The 18756-nt window shown below is 38.3% G+C and overlaps 1 protein-coding gene across 1 annotated transcript in view; it reads right to left on the bottom strand.

The window, feature by feature from the left end:
• slc30a6 (solute carrier family 30 member 6) overlaps positions 1–18756 on the bottom strand; it is a 146527-nt gene that overhangs the window by 99453 nt on the left and 28318 nt on the right. The window contains exons 5-6 of the mRNA XM_057849282.1: positions 4575–4617; positions 4289–4354 (exon numbers count right to left, since the gene is read on the bottom strand). Coding sequence (XP_057705265.1) covers positions 4289–4354; positions 4575–4617 — 109 coding nt within the window. The remainder of the gene's footprint in view (positions 1–4288; positions 4355–4574; positions 4618–18756) is intronic.

Genomic DNA, 18756 nt, shown 5'->3' with positions numbered 1-18756 from the left:
TGAAATGGTCCACTTTTATGCGACTTTTCCCGTTAAGACCGTCAAGTTAATGCCTCGCTTGAGTCGGAAAAACACATAAAAAATTGGGATTCATGCATTAAGACCTGCGGTATGAACCTAGCCTAAGAAAACAATGTTATTTAACACATTGGCTGTCACTGACGGTGATAGACGACTGATCATGGCTGCCAGTCCTTCCAGTACAAATGGAATTACGACAAACATGTGCTTTTAATATTAGCAGATTATTACATTAAAAATAATTAGCGATTATCCAAACAACGACTATCCAAACAACGTTTTGTGGAAATTTGACGACAAGACTCTTCCATTTAAACTTGATAGTAATCATAGGATATGATGGACATTCTCCAGCGTGTGTGCACATAATCATCTAAACCTTTTGAGCCAAACAATGAGGCGATTAAGCCACACTTGCAGGTTAATAGGTTGTCCGTGATGATTGTGTCACACATGTAGTGACCGACGCTTGGCCCGATCGCCCGCCAGCGTGTTGTGGCGTCGCTAATCCGTGTTGGGAAAGCAATGGTTTTCCAGCCACTACAATATGAAATATTCAAGAGCATATGAGGCTTAACGCGAGCTTGTTATCCCAATGTACGTTTCTATACAACGGCGATGACGCGCTCCACTGAACGCGCACAAAAGCACACACATGTCCATAGTGTCACGCATAAATAGATACGCGTGATGAAGCTGAAAAGCAGATTTCCACTTGATCGGCACTCGTCCACACCTCTGGTTCAGAGTTCACCTATGAGCTGAAAATACACACTCGGGCGAAAATACCAGAGGTCGACCTATATGGGATTTTCAAATGGGGGATTTTCGAAGACGAAACCGATATCTGAAAAAAAAAAATCAGCCTATGGCCGATATCCCAAGCTGATTTTATAAGCCGAAATACTTTTTTTAAGGAACGTAGATTATTATAGGAATTTTTTTAAAAATCCTTCAACAGCTTCAAATTTACAATGCAGACCTGAGACTTAGAGAATTAATTCGGTCTCGTGCTATCAAACAACAAACGCAGCACTCTTTTTTTATGACTATACACACTCAGCAAGAACAGTACATTATTTTCAAATAATTAAACCCGACAGGACGTCATGTTGAGTCAAGTGAGAGTTTAAGAGGATGCTAGCCATGCTAAAACGAATGCTACGCTAATGCTACGAGTTACATTTAGAGCAGGGGTCCCCAAACTTTTCCTATGAGGGCCACATAACTTTTCCCTTCTCTGATGAGGGGCTGGGGTCAGTTTGTAACAGGAAAAGTTTAACGATTGCAGGAGTGCCTGAATGTAAAAAAAATATTGTTTTTCAGAAAGCCACAATCAAATAACCCTCTCTGGATTCTTCACGGAACAAAAGTAAATCAAATAAAAATAATAATATCATATAATAATAATAAATAATAATAACACTATTAATTAAATAGATAATAACCAAATAACCCTCTCTGAGTTCTTCACAGAAAAAGGCCAGGAAATAAATAACACCTATAGAAGTATAACACCATAACACCATATTGAGAAAAAAATGCTCTCTGGTATTGTTCAGGGGGCCGGACCAAATGTGGAGGACCCCTGATTTAGAGTATTACATGCAATTGCCTGATAACATCTTTTTTATTTGCTTATTTTTTTTGTTATTCAGCAATGTTGGAAAAAAGTCCATATATCGGCCCGATATATCGGTCGACTTCTAAAAAACACACAAGTACGTAGGCATGTGTCGGTATGATATTCTGACGGTATGATAACCTTAAGCCAAAATATCATGGGTTCACGGTACATTGGTATTGCAATTACAGCTCTTTAATGTGTTACTTTGACACATTGACTTTCATGACAGTGTTTACTAACCTTTAATTTTGTATAAATGCAACCGACATGTAAACATGTCAGTTGGCCCCCTACTCGAAACCGCGGCCGTCAAAAATTGCCGACATGAGATTGCAGAAATGCAATCCCATGTGGGCAATTTTGTTTTCTTCGATGGGGGGAAAAAATTCATCACTTTCATCTCCTCCAGCCATTGTGTAGCACAGCTGTCTCATTGACACCGAGCAACAACCAGTGGGGGAGGATTGAGCCTCACAGCTGCAAGCGAGGGATTTCTTCATGCATTTTTGAGACATAAAAATAGCTAATACCTTGGGGACGGTATGACGGAAAATTTTTTGAAACCTTGACGTTTTCATACCACGGTATACCTTGAAATCGGTAATCGGCAGATGTCTACACGTATGTAAATACAATGTATTACAAAAGTGAGTACATCCCTCGCATTTCTGCAGATATTTAAGTATGTCTTTTCATGGGACAACATGGGTTCGGCGAGTCGGTCTGAGGGGTTCGGTGGCGCTTCTGCCGCTGGGGTCAAGACTAGAGATGTCCCGATCCGATATTCGGCCGACACGGAAAAATTCCAATCCAGACTTCTGATCCAGTTTTTTTGAAAGTCCGGTCCGGAGTTACATAATGCATTCCGGTTTTTGTTTCGGTTTCCCTAAAATCCGGTCCGCATTTTACGGCACACCTTCAACACACTACATTACCGTCTCCCAATTTACCGAGAGACTGTCAATGTGACTGAAAATGTCAGCTGTGTGGGATCATTTCACCTTAAAGGACGACAAAGACGAAGAGGCAGAGTGCAACATATGCCACAATAAAGTCAAGCGTGGTGGTAAAGCTGTAAGAAGTTTTAATACAACCAACCTAATCAAGCATTTAGCGAAATACCGCCACAAACAATATGAGAAGTATGTTAAGAAAACCGAAGACAAAAAGAAAGGTCCTACGCAACTAACACTGGCAGAAACTTTTGCTATGCGTGACAAAATGGCACTCGATAGTCCCAAAGCCCAGGGAATAACAAGAGTCATTGCCGAAGAATTCATTCTGGATGACGAGACATTATCTCTCGTGAGTAAAGACGCACCATCCAACACTTAGAACCACGGTACAACATGCCCAGCCGTCATTACATTCTTGAGCGATTCGTCCATGGAAGCTTCGAGAACGAATCACAAACATCCAAATTCCGATTATTGAAATATGTCAAGTAAAGCGGAACTAATACACAGCGCGGTCTTTGGGACGCTATGAGAAACGGATCGCACATCCCGAGAGTATGATAAGAGCATGCTTGTCATAGACCCGGGTAATGCCAATGCTCGACTCACGGCTTTAGCTCAACTCATGCCGCTGGATAAAAAACACAAGAATACCAGACTGCTGCTGACAGCCACTACAAACTACGTCAACATCGTTTTACTGTCGATAATAGATATCATATGCATATAGAACTAGATGCAAAATGACAGACTCGACGGCGGTAGCAACATTGAAGTATGGACAACTAGATGCGTTAGTAAACAGCCACCATCTTAAAGCAGGAGACTTGCCCAAGCTGTTGTGAACCTTCCAAGCGAACCTAATTAACTTTTTATCTAAAACACTCCTAAATCGGCAAAATCTTGACTTGAATCTATCTTCAAAACAGTTTTAAAACTTTCACATGTCGAAAGTAGACAGAAGGGAAATTATGGAATAACGGGAGCAATTTTAACAACTTTAACAGTTGATTCACAACAATAAATTAATTGAATGTAGTTTAAAGCTGCTGATACAGAATGGGAACTTGAGTATTTTATTTATTGTTTTAAAAATGTTAACTTGATACTGAAATAGTCGTTTATTTAAACCTGTGAGGCTTTTTATACAATTATTGTAACTAATGCACGAAACATTAAAAGCATCTAATAGCTTGGGGGATTTGTGGGATTTTCCACTGAGGTTGTTGGTGTGTTTTGCTTTTTTAAGACAGTTTACAATATTATTTGCACGTTTTACTGACTGACTGTGCCATTTCTGTTTGTTATTTATAATGTTTTGTGTTTGTCACTGAATACGAAGGTCAGTTTCTTGTTACCAACCGTTGTGTGTTATTCAAACTCGTCTAATTCAGCTGGATAGTTGTTAGCAGGAGTACTAAAACCCTTTTCAACATGAGTCTGACAACTAAGTAAAGAGGCCAAATAACTTTAAACTTTAATACATGCTCAGATAGGCCGGTATCGGTATCGGCCAGTATCGGATCGGAAGTTGTACTGTAGGGTGTACCCATGTACCCATAATTGTTGTAACGCCATATTGTGAGATAATCGTTATCATGAGCCTAGTATCAGAAATCGTATCGTGAGCTACCCAGAGGTTCCCACCCCTAATTGTGATGGTGTCGTGTGTTTGCAGACTCACCCGAAGGAGTACACCTGGCTGGGCCTCTTCATGTTCACCCAGGAGCTGATCAGACATGTGATCAAACTACAAAAGCAAAAGGAAGATGTTTGACTATAAACGAAAAACAAATTAACATTGAAGCTGAAGCAAGAAGTTGGGTTTGCAGAGGTCGCATAAAGTTCACTCCTCTGTGCGACGTTCTTTAATTCATCTCCAATTTCATTTTTCATGAGTCAAGGAAGCAATTGCGACGCGAGCGCGTCGCTAATGACGACGGTGGTGGGGGTTTCATCACCGGGCTCACCTGAAGAGGTCAAAGATGGTGAGGTAGGTGTACGCCGTCAGAGCTGCAACACAAAATGTGTTGGTTAGCATCCAAATGTATGCATGTGCAGTACATATTCCATGCAAATGAAAAGAAAACATACAACACAGACAGTTTGAGATACTAGCCGTCATATAATTTATCCTCTGCGTAGAACTAATATTAGTGCCGCACAGAGGAATTGAAATGTGTGCCGTGCGACGGTGAATGATCATGTTTCAGTGTCATTTACGGGGGATAGACGTTCAATCGATTTGAACTGGGAGTGGCCCTCCCAGTTGAATTGATCATGATAAAATGTGAAACTCATCCCGTCAAACCGTGAAATTCAACATATTGTTAACCCTTTCAGGGTTAGTGGTCACTAAGTGGATAACCCTCTAAAAGGTTAACGTAAGACTTTTAACCATTTATAGAGCAAGTGACTATTTTTGGTCATTAAAACATAAGTATCTAAGCATTTATAAGTGGCACCTAACTATTTCGGCCCAAACAATGAACGTACAATCAAGACAAAAAAAAAAAAAAAAAAAGTCGCACTGGACTAGAAGTCGTATTATAGCATTTTGAATTATTAATCAGTATTGTATTGCTTTATATATATTTTTTGTAATTATGAATTTATAAATCAATGATTAAATCAAAAATTAAGTGAAATTAAAATGAAAACAGAAATACTCACTGGTTAGGCTCCCAAATAACACTCTAAAGCCCCTTTCACACACACCTGAACACTGGTAAAATTGTGGGATTTAAACGGTTAGCCCTTACGTGTGAAAGCAATTTCCCGGGTCGCTTAGAAATGATGGGCGGGTGTGAAATTTTCGTGGTAGGTGCTTGTCCGACGTGAGAGACAATCTAAAGAAAGAAAATCCAGGAATCATGGAGTATGATTTTTTTAAAAGAACTTATTTGTATTACACTGCTGCAAATAGCATTTTAACACCTATTATCTAGAATTGTGAACCTCAAAGACCTGTTAGTCGCCTTTAAAACGTTCATCAAATAAGTGGAGTGGAAGTGGAGTTTTTGACCTGTTTGAGGCGTTTAGCGGCATATAAACACCTGTCCACTCCATACAATCAGACATTGTCAAATTCCTAACATGGTCAAGACAAAAGAGCTGTCCAAAGAAACCAGAGACGAAATTGTAGACCTCTACAAGGCTGGACAGTGTTACGGGGAAGTTGCCAAGCAGCTTGGTGATATGGTAAATGGTGTTATACTTGTATAGCGCCTTTCCACCTTTCAAGGCCCTCAAAGCGCTTTACACTATCTCGCCATCCACCTACTGGTGACGCAGCACCAGGAGCAATGTGGGGTTCAGTATCTTTCTCAAGGACACTTAGACGAGTTCATCAGTGCGGAGATTCAAACCCACAACCTCTGGGCTGGGGGACAACTACTCTACCACTGAGCCACCCCCTATATACAGTGGGGAGAACAAGTATTTGATACACTGCCAATGGGAAAACCCATTGGCAGTGTATCAAACACTTGTTCTCCCCACTGAATATAAGATATATGGACATAAGATCCATTGTTGCAGCAATTATTAGAAAATGGACTGGGGCTCCATGCAAGATCTACCTTGTAGGGTCTCAATGATCCGAAGAATGGTGAGGATGCTGGGACCATCATATCCAAGGTTAGTTACTGTTAGTAATACACTAAGACGTCATGGTTTAAAATCATGCATGGCACGGAAGGTTCCCCAGCTTAAACCAGCACATGTCCAGGTCCTTAGTAAGTTTGCCAATGATGGATGATCCAGAGGAGTCATGGGAGAAAGTCATATCGTCTTATGAGATCAAAATGGAACTTTTTGGTCTCAATTCCACTCAAAGCTACTGTGAAGCATGGGGTGGTAGCATCATGCTTGTGGGGTGTTTTTCTGCACACTGCACTGTCTTAAGGAGAGGATGACCAGGGCCATGTACTGTGAGATTTGGGGGAATAACCTCCTACCCTTAGTTAAAGCATTGAAAATGGGTCGTGACTGGGTCTTCCAACGTGACAATGGCCCGAAGCAGACTGCCAGAATTATCAAAGTGTGACTTCGTAAAGAGCACATCAAGGTTGTGAAGGGGCCTAGCCAGTCTCCAGACCTAAACCCAATGGAAAATCTTTGGAGGAAGCTCAAACTCCATGTTTCTCAGTGACAGCCCAGACACCGGATTGATCTAGAGCAGGGGTTCCCAACCTATTCCACTAAGGCACACTGTGGGTGCAGGATTTCATTCTTACCAAACAAGATGACAACACTTTTTCCCCAATCTGGTGTTTTACAAGTGCAATCAGTTGATTGCAGTCAGGTGTGGCTTGTTTTAGCAGAAGCCTCATTGGTTCAACTGTCTCTGCTGGATCGGCTGGAACAAAAACCAGGACCCACAGTGTGCCTTGAGGACTGGGTTGAAAACCCCTGATCTAGAGAAGATCTGTGTGGAGCAGTGGCGCAAAATCCTTGCTGCAGTCTTATGTAAACCCAGTGAAAAATTACAGGAAACGTTTGACCTCTGTAATTGTAATCAAAGGCTACTGTACCAAAAATTAACATTGATTTTTACCAGGTGTTCAAATACTTATTTGCAGTGGTATAATAAAAATGCATTGTTAAAATCATAAAAATTATACATTGTGATTTCTGATTTTTTTTTTTTTTAGATTGTCTTACACAGTTGATAAGCACCTACCAGGAAAATTTCAAACCCGCACATCATTTCTAAGTGGGAGAACCTGCAAAATCACAGGGTGTTCAAATACTTATTTTCCTCACAGTATATCACAATTTGTATTTTTTCAAATATCGTTAAGGCCCAATTTATTCAGTTTTTTTTTTTTTTACTGTTTAAGGGGTAAATGTAACAAAATAATCCAGAAATACAATGGCAATGCCAAAAGATACCAAAATCTATACATTTTATTAGGAGTGGGAACCTCTTGGTACCTCACGATACGATTTGCGATACAAAGTTCATGATAACGATGATCTGACGATATGGCGATATAACGATTATCGATACATTTGTATAATATCCTAGAATGATTTTCTGACCAACAACTAATAAACAGAAAAATAAGCTTCTGCTGTGAATTGGACTGACTTTATCACTAGTAGACGTCCAATCCATTTGAAATGGCAAGTGGGAGGGAAGTGCCATCCCTCCCACTTCAAACGGACTGAACGTCTATGGCCGTCAGTGGCAGCCAATGCCAGGCAATGAGGTAATTTTGGGCCATTTAAGGTCATTTACCTGTTGATGATCAGTTACTTCCTGTTGATTTGGGGGTATTTTATGGGTCATTTCCAGTTGATTTTAAGTTACAGAACAGGAAGTGACCTGGGAATCACCCAAATGAATAGGCAGTGACTCAATCTCAACAGGAAATGGCCTATAAATGCGCAAAAATAAACCGCAAGTGACCTGTAAATGCCCTGAAAACCCACAGTCTAAATGGATTGGGCGTCGTGCATCGTCAATGCAGCCTTAGAGTTAACTGAGACACTATTATGGTGGAAGATTTTGGTACCAACTTGTTGGTTCCTTTTTATTTATTTATTTTTTTTAGATATTGACACCTTTTTAAAACGATATCTCGATTTTTGGCAGGAGCATATCGATAATCTTTTGGGAAACAAAGTATCACGATTAGGGCTGTCAAAATTATCGCGTTAACGGGCGGTAATTCATTCATTCATTCATTTTCCATGCCTCTTTTCCTCACGAGGGTTGCGGAGGTATTGGAGCCTATCCCAGCTAACTATGGGCAGTAGGCAGGGTACACGCTGAACTGGTTGCCAGCCAATCGCAGGGCACAAGGAGACATACAACCATTCACGCACACACTCATACCTACGGAAAATTTAGAGTGTTCAATCAGCCAACCATGCATGTTTTTGGAATGTGGGAGGAAACCGGAGTTCCCGGAGAAAACCCACGCAGCGGGTGGTAATGATTTTTTAAAAATTAATCACGTAAAAATATTTGACACAATTATCGCACATGCCCCGCTCAAACAGATTAAAATGACAGTGTCATGTCAATTTGTTACTTGTGTTTTTGGGTGTTTTTTCGCCCTCTGCTAGCGCTTGGGTGCGACTGATTTTATGGGTTTAAGCACCATGAGCATTGTGTAATTATTGACATCAACAATGGCAAGCTACTAGTTTATTTTTTGTTTGAATATTTTACAAATTTTATTAAAAACAAAAACATTAAGAGGGGTTTTAATATAAAAATTCTATAACTTATACTAACATTTATCTTTTAAGTCTTTCTATCCATGGATCGCTTTAACAGAATGTTAATAATGTTGTTGTCGTGTAATCTTGTTGATTTATTGTTATAATAAACAAATACAGTACTTATGTACAGTAGGTTGAATGTATCTATCCGTCTTGTGTCTTATCTTTCCATTCCAACAATAATTTACAGAAAAATATGGCATATTTTATAGATGGTTTGAATTGCGATTAATTACAATTTTTAAGCTGTGATTAACTCGATTAAGATTTTAATCGTTTGAAAGCCCTCATCACTATGTATCACCATTTCAATATTTTGTCACACCCCTAATGGTTTTATACACTGCAACACTCCTAGAATAAGCAGAAGAGGAAATATTGTAAAAAAAACAACAACAAAAAAAAAGTACAGTCCTGTAACTCCTTGGGAACATTTTTTTCTCGGTATCGGATCGGAACTTGGTAACAGCATATTTTAAAAAGTTTCGGACTGAAACCGAAAATTTTTAGACACATTTTGGCCATCAAATATACTTCGCATCCCTAATCGATATAGTTTTGATTTCGCCCGTGAGCAACATCTGATTGCAACTTGGCATCTGTCAATCATTCAGCTGGCCAGAATAACCTGTCTGTCTGTCTTTCTACTTGCCTGCCGGCCCGCCTGTCTATCTTTCAGAGCTGACGGGCAGATTGCAGTAATCGGCGGCAGAGTCGGGGGGATGAGGAGAGCAGATTAAAGCGGCTTTGTGCCGAGAGGAACATTTTGTTTCCCCAGCGCCGCCGTCCGTGTTGGCCAACCTGACGCTGCGTAATCCTGACAGAGCCGGACCCGTCGAGACCCGCTCGCTCGCAGACGGACAGACGGGTCGCGCGGACCGCCGAGACGCGGGCTTAAAGAGTCAGACAGATGGAGACAGACGGAGAGACAGACACATCACGGACGTCGAGATAGACAGACGGATAGACCTGCAGTGACACCAAGAGGACAATGCGCACACACGACATGAAGACAAAAGAAAAAAGGGAGGGAGGAAATTCACTCTCACCAGGAAAAAAGGGAGAGTGTGATGAGGGAAAACCATCAGGAGGAAAAGAAGGGAAGGAGGAGAAATATGAGCAGCTGGATGAATATTTCATGAAGTGTGCGCACTAGCAGCCATCTCATGCGCGTGTGACAAACTTTTTGATGGTGGTGGTCACCGGCACTGAAGCCTAAAAGCCTCACACACCTGAGAAATTACACACATGGGCTCACATGGGCAATTAACTCACTGACTACAATTGACGGCGCTAGACGTCCAATCCGTTTTGACTGTTAGGGGCAAATGGACATTAGTTCATTCGCTCCTCCCGTCATTCAATTCTCTAGCGTTGTCAATGGCACTGAATCATGATCAATCAGTTAAAATGAATTGGACGTCTATCGTTGTCAACGACAGGCGATGAAATAATCACGCGTCTAGTGCTGCAACGATTAATCAATCAACTCGAGTAATTCGATTAGTGCTGCAACGATTAATCGACTAACTCGAGTAATTCGATTAGAAAAAAGATTCTAATTTAACTTTGCTGCTTCGAGTATTCGATTAATGAAAGTGGCATTGTAATGGTTTGTTTTGAGTGTTTGCATTTACTTTTATTGATCTGGGTGGATACACTGCCCTCTAGTGGCAACAGTGAATATAACAACTCATTTCACATGGCTGAATCCAGCTGCTCCCTGTTAAGACCAACATAAGCTAAGTTTTTGTTTGAGCTAATGGTTTTTTAATGCATTCGTAATTTAGTTTAGGTATATTTATCCGTTTTGGTGGGAATGTGTGTTTAAACCATTTTTTAAGAGCATTGTTAAAAAAAAAAAAAAGTTTTACAGCATTTAAGCTAGCGGACTTTTGCTATTTTAAGTTAGCCAACTGTTCTTTTGTTTGTCCATATTTATTAATTTTTTTATGGCGGTCAAAATTGTCGCGGGCAGTTTATTAACGGGCGGTAATTAATTTTCTTAATCACGTTAAAATATTTGACGCAATTAACGCACATGCCCCGCTCAAACATTAAAATGACAGCACAGTGAAATGTGTACTTGTTGTGTTTTTCGGAGTTTTGTCGCCCTCTGCTGGCGCTTGGGTGCGACTGATTTTATAGGCTTCAGCACCCATGAGCATTGTGTAAGTAATTATTGGCATCAAAAATGGCGGGCTACTAGTTTATTTTTTGACTGAAAATATTACAAATTTTATTAAAACGAAAACATTAAGAGGGGTTTTAATATAAAATTTCTATAACTTGTACAAACATTTATCTTTTAAGAACTACAGGTCTTTCTATCCATGGATCGTTTTAACAGAATGTTAATAATGTTAATGCCATCTTGTTGTTTTATTGTTATAATAAACAAATACAGTACTTATGTACCGTATGTTGAATGTATATATCCATCTTGTGTCTCATCTTTCCATTCCAACAATAATTTACAGAAAAATATGGCATATTTTATAGATGGTTTGAATTGCGAATAATTACAATTAATTACGATTAATTAATTTTTAAGCTGTAATTAACTCGATTAAAAATTGTAATCGTTTGACACCCCTAATTTTTTTATACCCTTAAATCCAATTTTGCTGCTTCGAGGATTCTTTCAATTAGAGTGATGTTGTAATGGTTTTAGGGTTGCAGCTATCGATTATTTTAGCAGTCGATTAATCGATGAACTAGTTAGTTCGATTAATGGAGTAATCGGATAAGGAACATGAAAAATGAAAATACCTGGGATTAGCCGGTATAAAAACTAAATAAATAAGGATGTATGTACAACAACAACAACAAAAACAATTGACTAACTTACATAGCAAAAGTCTGCTAGTTCAAATGCTATAAAATGCTAATGGTTTTTTTTTTTCTTTTAAACAATGCCCTTAACAAAGGGTTCAGACTCATATTCCCACAAAAAACGGCTAAATATAAAGCACCTATAAACTACATTACGAACGCATTAAAAAATCATTAGCCCAAACAAAAACTTAGCTTACGTTGGTCTTAACAAGGAGCAGTTGGATTCAGCCATGTGAAATGAGGCAGACCAGAAGGCAGTGTATCCACCCTAATCAATAAAACTAAATGTAAACACTTAAAAATCAACCATTAAAATGCCACTTGAATGAAACGAATACTCGAAGCAACAAAATTTAATTTGGATATTTTTTTTGCAATCGAATACTTGAGTTAATCGATTAATCGTTGCAGCACTAAATGGTTTGTTTTGAAAGTGTTGCATTTAGTTTTATTGCTTTAGGTAGATACACTGCTCTCTAGTGGCAACAGTGATGATGTGATTACTTGTCTAAAGTGGCTGAATCCAGCTGCTCCTAACAAAAGGTCTATTTTTGTTTGAGCTAACGTTTGTTTATATTTTTATATATTATATCGTTATTTAGTTTACAAGTACATTTAGCAGTTTTTTGTGGAAAAATGTATTCTAACAATTTGTTAAGAGCTTTGTAAAAAAAAAAAAAAAAAAAAAAAAAAGTAGCATTTATTAGCATCTTAGCTAGCAGACCTTTGCAATTGTTCTTTTGTGGTACTTAGATCCTCATTTATTTTTACATGCATTTATTGCTCTTGTGAAATGTAAGTGCAATGGTAAATTGTTTGAAGAAACACTCAAGAATTTTATTTAGTATTCGTATTTAATGCTTTTGAAAGTGTAATCTTAGCAAACCGAAATAAATATTATTGCAAGCATAAACACTTGTTTATTCGTTTTACATATCCTAAAATGTATTCTGCAAAGCATTACATGTTCGTCATCAGATTACTCGATTAATCGATTACTTAAATAATCGATAGTTGCAGGCCTACACGTGTCAACTCATACATATTTATACTGGTCTGGGCTTAACATTTTAGCTGAAATGGGCACTGGAAGCAAAAACAATGCACTGAGAAAAGTTGGGTGTTGAACTGATTTCTAGTGCAAATATATCATTTTTTTTCCTTTTGAAAGATGATCATCCACTTTCTTCAATGACTGCAGATATTTTAGAGAATATTTACATTTTCCTTTGATTGTTTATAATTTATAAAATCTTGTTAAATGAATAAATAGTTCTCTAATGAGAAGAATTTTTTTTTAAACAGATAAAACTTTTTTAAATTAAAAAATGTTAAAATTTTTAACTGAACAATAAGTCAATATTATTAAAATTATATTATTGTTTTCATTATACTGTTATACTAATGTTTTATAATTAAGATACTATTAAAGGGCTTATGGAAAATTAGGGTTAGGTCAATTAGGTCGACAACGTCTCTAAAATATTAATTGATGATGAAAATTGGTTCAACTTGATAACCGATTAGTTGTCAGCAAGTACTCCTATATCAACTCACCCTTGTGCAATGAAATAATGGGAAATGCCATGAATCTGTTCCAGCAGTCATCAACTACAGGTAGTCCCTGGATTACGAACGGGTTCCGTTCCTACGCTGGCGACATAAACCGAATTTCAGCAGAATTAATCCTTTCAGTACCCCAAAATAACTATCCAAAAAGTCCAAAAGTATTCCTCTGCTGGCAGCGTTGGGTCTGGCTGGACTGTCGCCTTATGACTGAGGAGCAGACTCTTGTCTGACAGGGATAAAGAACAGCTGCTCTCTGGTTTGGCCCACATCCGGCTGTAAGTTGTTTCAGCTAATATATGTTTGTGTATGCATTTGTAATTAGGTTTGAGCGATTCGCTATGAGAATTGTAAATACGTTAGCATTTGTAGCATTTAAACTAGCGGACTTTGTATTAATTTAAACTAACTTTATTAATGTAATTTTATTCACCTCGAGGAATCGTTTAATTTTGCCAGCTCTAAGCATCACGTTTTGCCCGGACTACTTTTAACGGGGGACAACGCGCTGACGTTACGTGCGTAGAGGAAGAAGCAAAAAAAAATACCTTACTGCAGCCGACAGCCATTACAAACTGCGCCAACGTTGCTAAAAACTACGCCCGCAAGTTGCTACGTGGCAGCAGGTAGCGTCTGTATGCGTGTCATAGATATCACATGTACGTAGAACTAGATGCGAAATGACCGAGTCGGCGGCATTAATAAAACAGCCGCCATCTTAAAGCAGTACACTTCTCAGCGCTCATAAAAATAAGATTAACGTTACTGTCACTCGCTAACGTAACGTTATCCCTGCGGAGGGCTAGGTTTCTATTCATTATGACTACTGTCGATGCCTGGTTAACTCTTACATACAGGCTTTATTTAATCTGTGAAAACAGTTCTGTAGAGTGATTAGGGTGTAAAATAAAAACTTAGTAATGCTAACTGTCAATTTGAGCTCAGTAGTCATTGCTGGATAGAACACACCAAGTAGCACTGGTGCCTAATGTGCTCCAATACAGCAGATATCACACATTTATTTTGAACACTGCAAAAACTCAAAAGCCTATCATGACTTACAGTTTAGAATAACGTAAAACTTAACTAGAACTTATAGCTTGACACAAATGGAAATTCAATTGAAACACGTGGGAAAAACACCTAACTTTTAAGTGATGTGTGTTATCAAGCGTAATTACATTTTTAGGTAAGAAATATATATATTTTTTATAAGATCTAAAAGTTTTTTTGAGTGAAAGCAGTGAATTAGTCTTTTTTTTTTAAAGTCACATTTGAGACGCAATTGTTGGCTGTTTTCAACAGTGTACATTGAAAATAAAGTCATTGATTGACTGAAAATGGTTCAATATTAGATGAAATGTCTTGTTTTCTCATCTATATTTATAATTGCTCTTTTCCCAAAAAAAAAAAAAAAAAAAAAAAAAAAATTTATCCGATTACTCGATTAATCAATAGAATTTTCAGTCGATTACTCGATTACTAAAATATTCGATAGCTGCAGCTCTACTAAATTTACATAGTGATGAAACGATATGGATGTTTGAACACCAATTGTTTTGTGGCAAGTGTTTTATTGTTAAAATGCGTATCGTTTTGAACACGTGTACATATGTGTGTTACAGCTTTACATATTGTCAAAAGTGAAGCAAGTAAAAAGCTTCAAAAAGTACAATTGCCTTGTTTGCTGTCTGCAAAGCTGAACAACTTCACGTTTAGTGAGGACAGAAAACGTCATATTAATGAAGTAAAAAAGAAATGCCGTGATGTACAATGAGGCATTGTTTATTTGGCAAAAAAACGACTGGAGACAAAATGGCGGACGAGACTCAGAGGTCGAAAAGTCGAGATCGTGTGAATCAAGTACGTCGTAAAACGGCGGGAACTACCTGTAATTAGAGATGTCCCTATCGATCGGCATCCCAATCAATCGGGTCCGATCACGTCATTTTCAAAGTATCGGAATCGGCAAAAAAATATCGGACATGCCTTTTTTTAATATATATATTTTTTTTAATTAAATCGTTTTCTAAATGTATTTAACGTTACAGACATTGTTTACACTCTTCCAGAGTCTTTAGTTTAAGCTTAAGGTAGGGTTATCAAATTTATCGCGTTAATGGCGAGAATTATTACTTTTTACATTTATCATGTTACAATATTTAACGCAATTAACGCATGCGCTGCACGACCCACTCACGCATTGTCGCGTTCAATCTATAATGGCGCCGTTTAACCCATACAGTATATAGAGCTAAAAGGTAGTGTGAAATGAGTAGAGTGAATTTTGACAGCCTTTGGAGCCTTTATTTAATGGCTAAAGCCTTACTATCCCTCTCCCAACGATTAGACTAATCGTGGGAAGCAATGTGCGGAAGAAAGGTTGTAGTTGATCTTTTTCTTAACGCCCTATGTAATTTCCCAACGCAGAGAAGCTATATCAATTGGTACCACGACGCACAGTCATGGTTGCACTTCCCATCATGCATTTAGGCAGAAGTTAAATGGCTACAGTATCATTTACTGAAAGCTCAACAAATACACAATATGGTCATAATTAGTCACAATATACAAAGTCACATTTATCCTTTAAGAATTACGAGTCTTTCTATCCGTGGATCCCTCTCACAGAAAGAATGTTAATAATGTAAATGCCATCTTGAGGATTTATTGTCATAATAAACAAATACAGTACTTATGTACTGTATGTTGAATGTATACATTCGTCCGAGTTTTATTCATTTTTTTCTTAATGCATTGCCAAAATGTATATGATCGGGAAAAATTATCGGGAATGATTGGAATTGAATCGGGAGCAAAAAAGGGCAATCGGATCGGGAAATATCGGGATCGGCAGATACTCAAACTAAAACGATCGGGATCAGATCGGGAGCAAAAAAACATGATCGGAACAACCCTACCTGTATTTGTAATATCTGTTTAAAAAGTGTCATTTAATAAATTTGGGTTCGAAGAACGTAGAAGGAGATTTAACCAAAAGGTGTGTATTCTCTACTTTTGACTGTCCTCCAACCCATTTTGCGGTGCAATCTAGAGGACCGCATATTCTTGACTTCTTAGTAGCTTGAAGAGGCACGCGCCTATGATCAACAAGCCGCGCCCCCAACAAACGATTGTGTGCACTTTTGTCGGCGTGCTCATGTTTCATTGATTTGATATCGGCGCGGGTTTAACATGTCTCCACCGGCTGCCGCTCAAATCCCACCGCGGAGATCCGAGACGCTAAATGGCCGCGTCGGTATCGACGCCGCGGCCGCGGATTCTTTGTCTTCTCATCGGACAGTCACCGGACCCGCCGACACCCACTGCAAGAAATCTTACTTTGATACACACTAAATGAACTCAATGAAGTTGAACAAAAACAAATAAACACTGATTACAGCCCCAAGTAACACTCAACTTGATTTGTTTTTCATACCATTTAACTCATTGCCTGTCATCGACAACAATAGACATCCTATTCATTCATAAACTGAAGGGGATTACTGTGAATGCTAATTTTTCAGCGGCATGTCAGTCGCCCCTGCCAGTCAAAAAGGATTGGATGTGTAGTGCTGCCAATGGCAGCCAATAACTTAAATGACCGGCCGGTAAAATAACAATTCATGCATGAAACGGTTAAGTAGAAAGCTAGTGTTAACTAAACAATGAAAACGCTGATGATTAGTGACGTAACCGTCCTGGCATGTCTGCAAAGTCCCCCAAGTGTAGTCTCGGTTTACTGTTTACCGGAACCAGTGACACTAAGCATTTATTGGCTGTGGTTACCCCATTCAGTCTGTGAGTGCGAGTGAAGCTTTTTAACCCATTGTTGTTGAAATGTGTCCTAATGCAGATATTTGACCATGTGTCAGATGTACAGAATTTTTCAGACTATAAATCGCACTAGCCAGACAATATGCATGTAGAGGAAATAAACATATACTGAAACAGTGCTGCAACGAGTAATCGATTAACTCGAGTAATTCAATTAAAAAAAAAAAAAAAAAAATTCACTACATGGCATGTGCCGGTATTATATTCTGACGGTATGATAACCTTAAGCCAAAATATCACGGTATTGCAATTATAGCTCTAAAATGTGTTACTTTTAGATATCTGGGTTAAAAAAAATAAAATAAAAAAAAAACTTTTTTCCATTGAACAGGATTTTTATTTTTCAAAACATATTAGCAAATTGGAACATAAGTATAATGTTAAGTTAAATCCTAGGTAACAAAAACAATTGAATTATTTTCCATAAAAAGCAGGTGTGTATGACTCGTATCATGGTCACATTTAGAGCTGAAACGAATACTCGAGGAACTCGAGTAACTAGAGTTTAAAAACTGATCCGAGTAATTTTATTCACCTCGAGGAATCGTTTAATTTTGCCAGCTCTAAGCATCATGTTTTGCCCCGACTACTTTTAATGCAGGACAAAGCGCTGATGTCACATGCGTAGAGGAAGAAGCAATAATAAAACCTTTCTGCAGCCGACAGCCACTCCAAACTACACCGACTTTGCTAAAAACTAGCCCCCAATATGTTACGGTGGTAGCAGGTAGCATCTGATGCGTCTCATAGATATCACTTGTATGTTGAACTAGATGCGAAATGACAGAGTCAGCGGTGTTAGTAAACAGCCGCCATCCTAAAGCAGTACAATTCTCAGCGCTAATAAATAAGATTAAGTTACTGTCACTCGCTCACGTAATGTTAGCCCAGCGGAGGGCTAGGTTTCTATTAAGAGCACTGTCGATGCGTGGCTAACGTGTCTTACATACAGGCTTTATTTAATCTGTGAAAACATAGCGCTATAGAGTGATGAGGGTGTAAAATGAAAATATAAAGCTAACTGTCAATTTTAGCTCAGTAGTCATTGCTGGATAAAACATAAGTAGCACTGGTCCGTAATGTGCTCCAATACAGCAGGTATCATACTGTAACGTTGACAAAGAGTCACCCGCGTCATTAGGTTGCAATTATTTATTTTTTGCGAACTTGTGGAACGACAACAACAACAGGAAGGCATGTCTATCGCTCTACCGCACCTCCCTCACCCCCGCACGTCAAGCGGTGCATTCAGGAACTCATGCAAATATCACCGCCATATTATAACCTGCTATGTTACAATACATTTATTTTGAACACTGCAAAAACTCAAAATTCTATCAGGACTTAGTTTAGACGAACTTAAAACTTAACTAGAATTCAAAAATGGCATGACACAATTGGAAATTCAATTGAAACACGTGGGAAAAACACTTAACTTTTAAGTGATGTGTGTTATCAAGCGTAATGGCATTTTTAGGTAAGAAATATATATATTTTTTTATAAGATCTTAAAAGTTTTTGGAGTGAAAGTAGTGAATTGGTCTTTTTTTTATTCTAGTCACATCTGAGATGAAATTGTTGGCTGTTTTCAAAAATGTACATCAAAAATAAAGACATTGATTGACTGAAAATGGTTCAATATTAGATGAAATGTCTTGTTTTCTCATGTAGATT

The sequence above is a fragment of the Corythoichthys intestinalis genome, chromosome 10 (assembly GCF_030265065.1).
Source record: "Corythoichthys intestinalis isolate RoL2023-P3 chromosome 10, ASM3026506v1, whole genome shotgun sequence".
Taxonomy (NCBI): domain Eukaryota; kingdom Metazoa; phylum Chordata; class Actinopteri; order Syngnathiformes; family Syngnathidae; genus Corythoichthys; species Corythoichthys intestinalis.
Note: the sequence above shows the minus strand (reverse complement) of the source record. Positions and strands in the feature narration are given on the sequence as shown.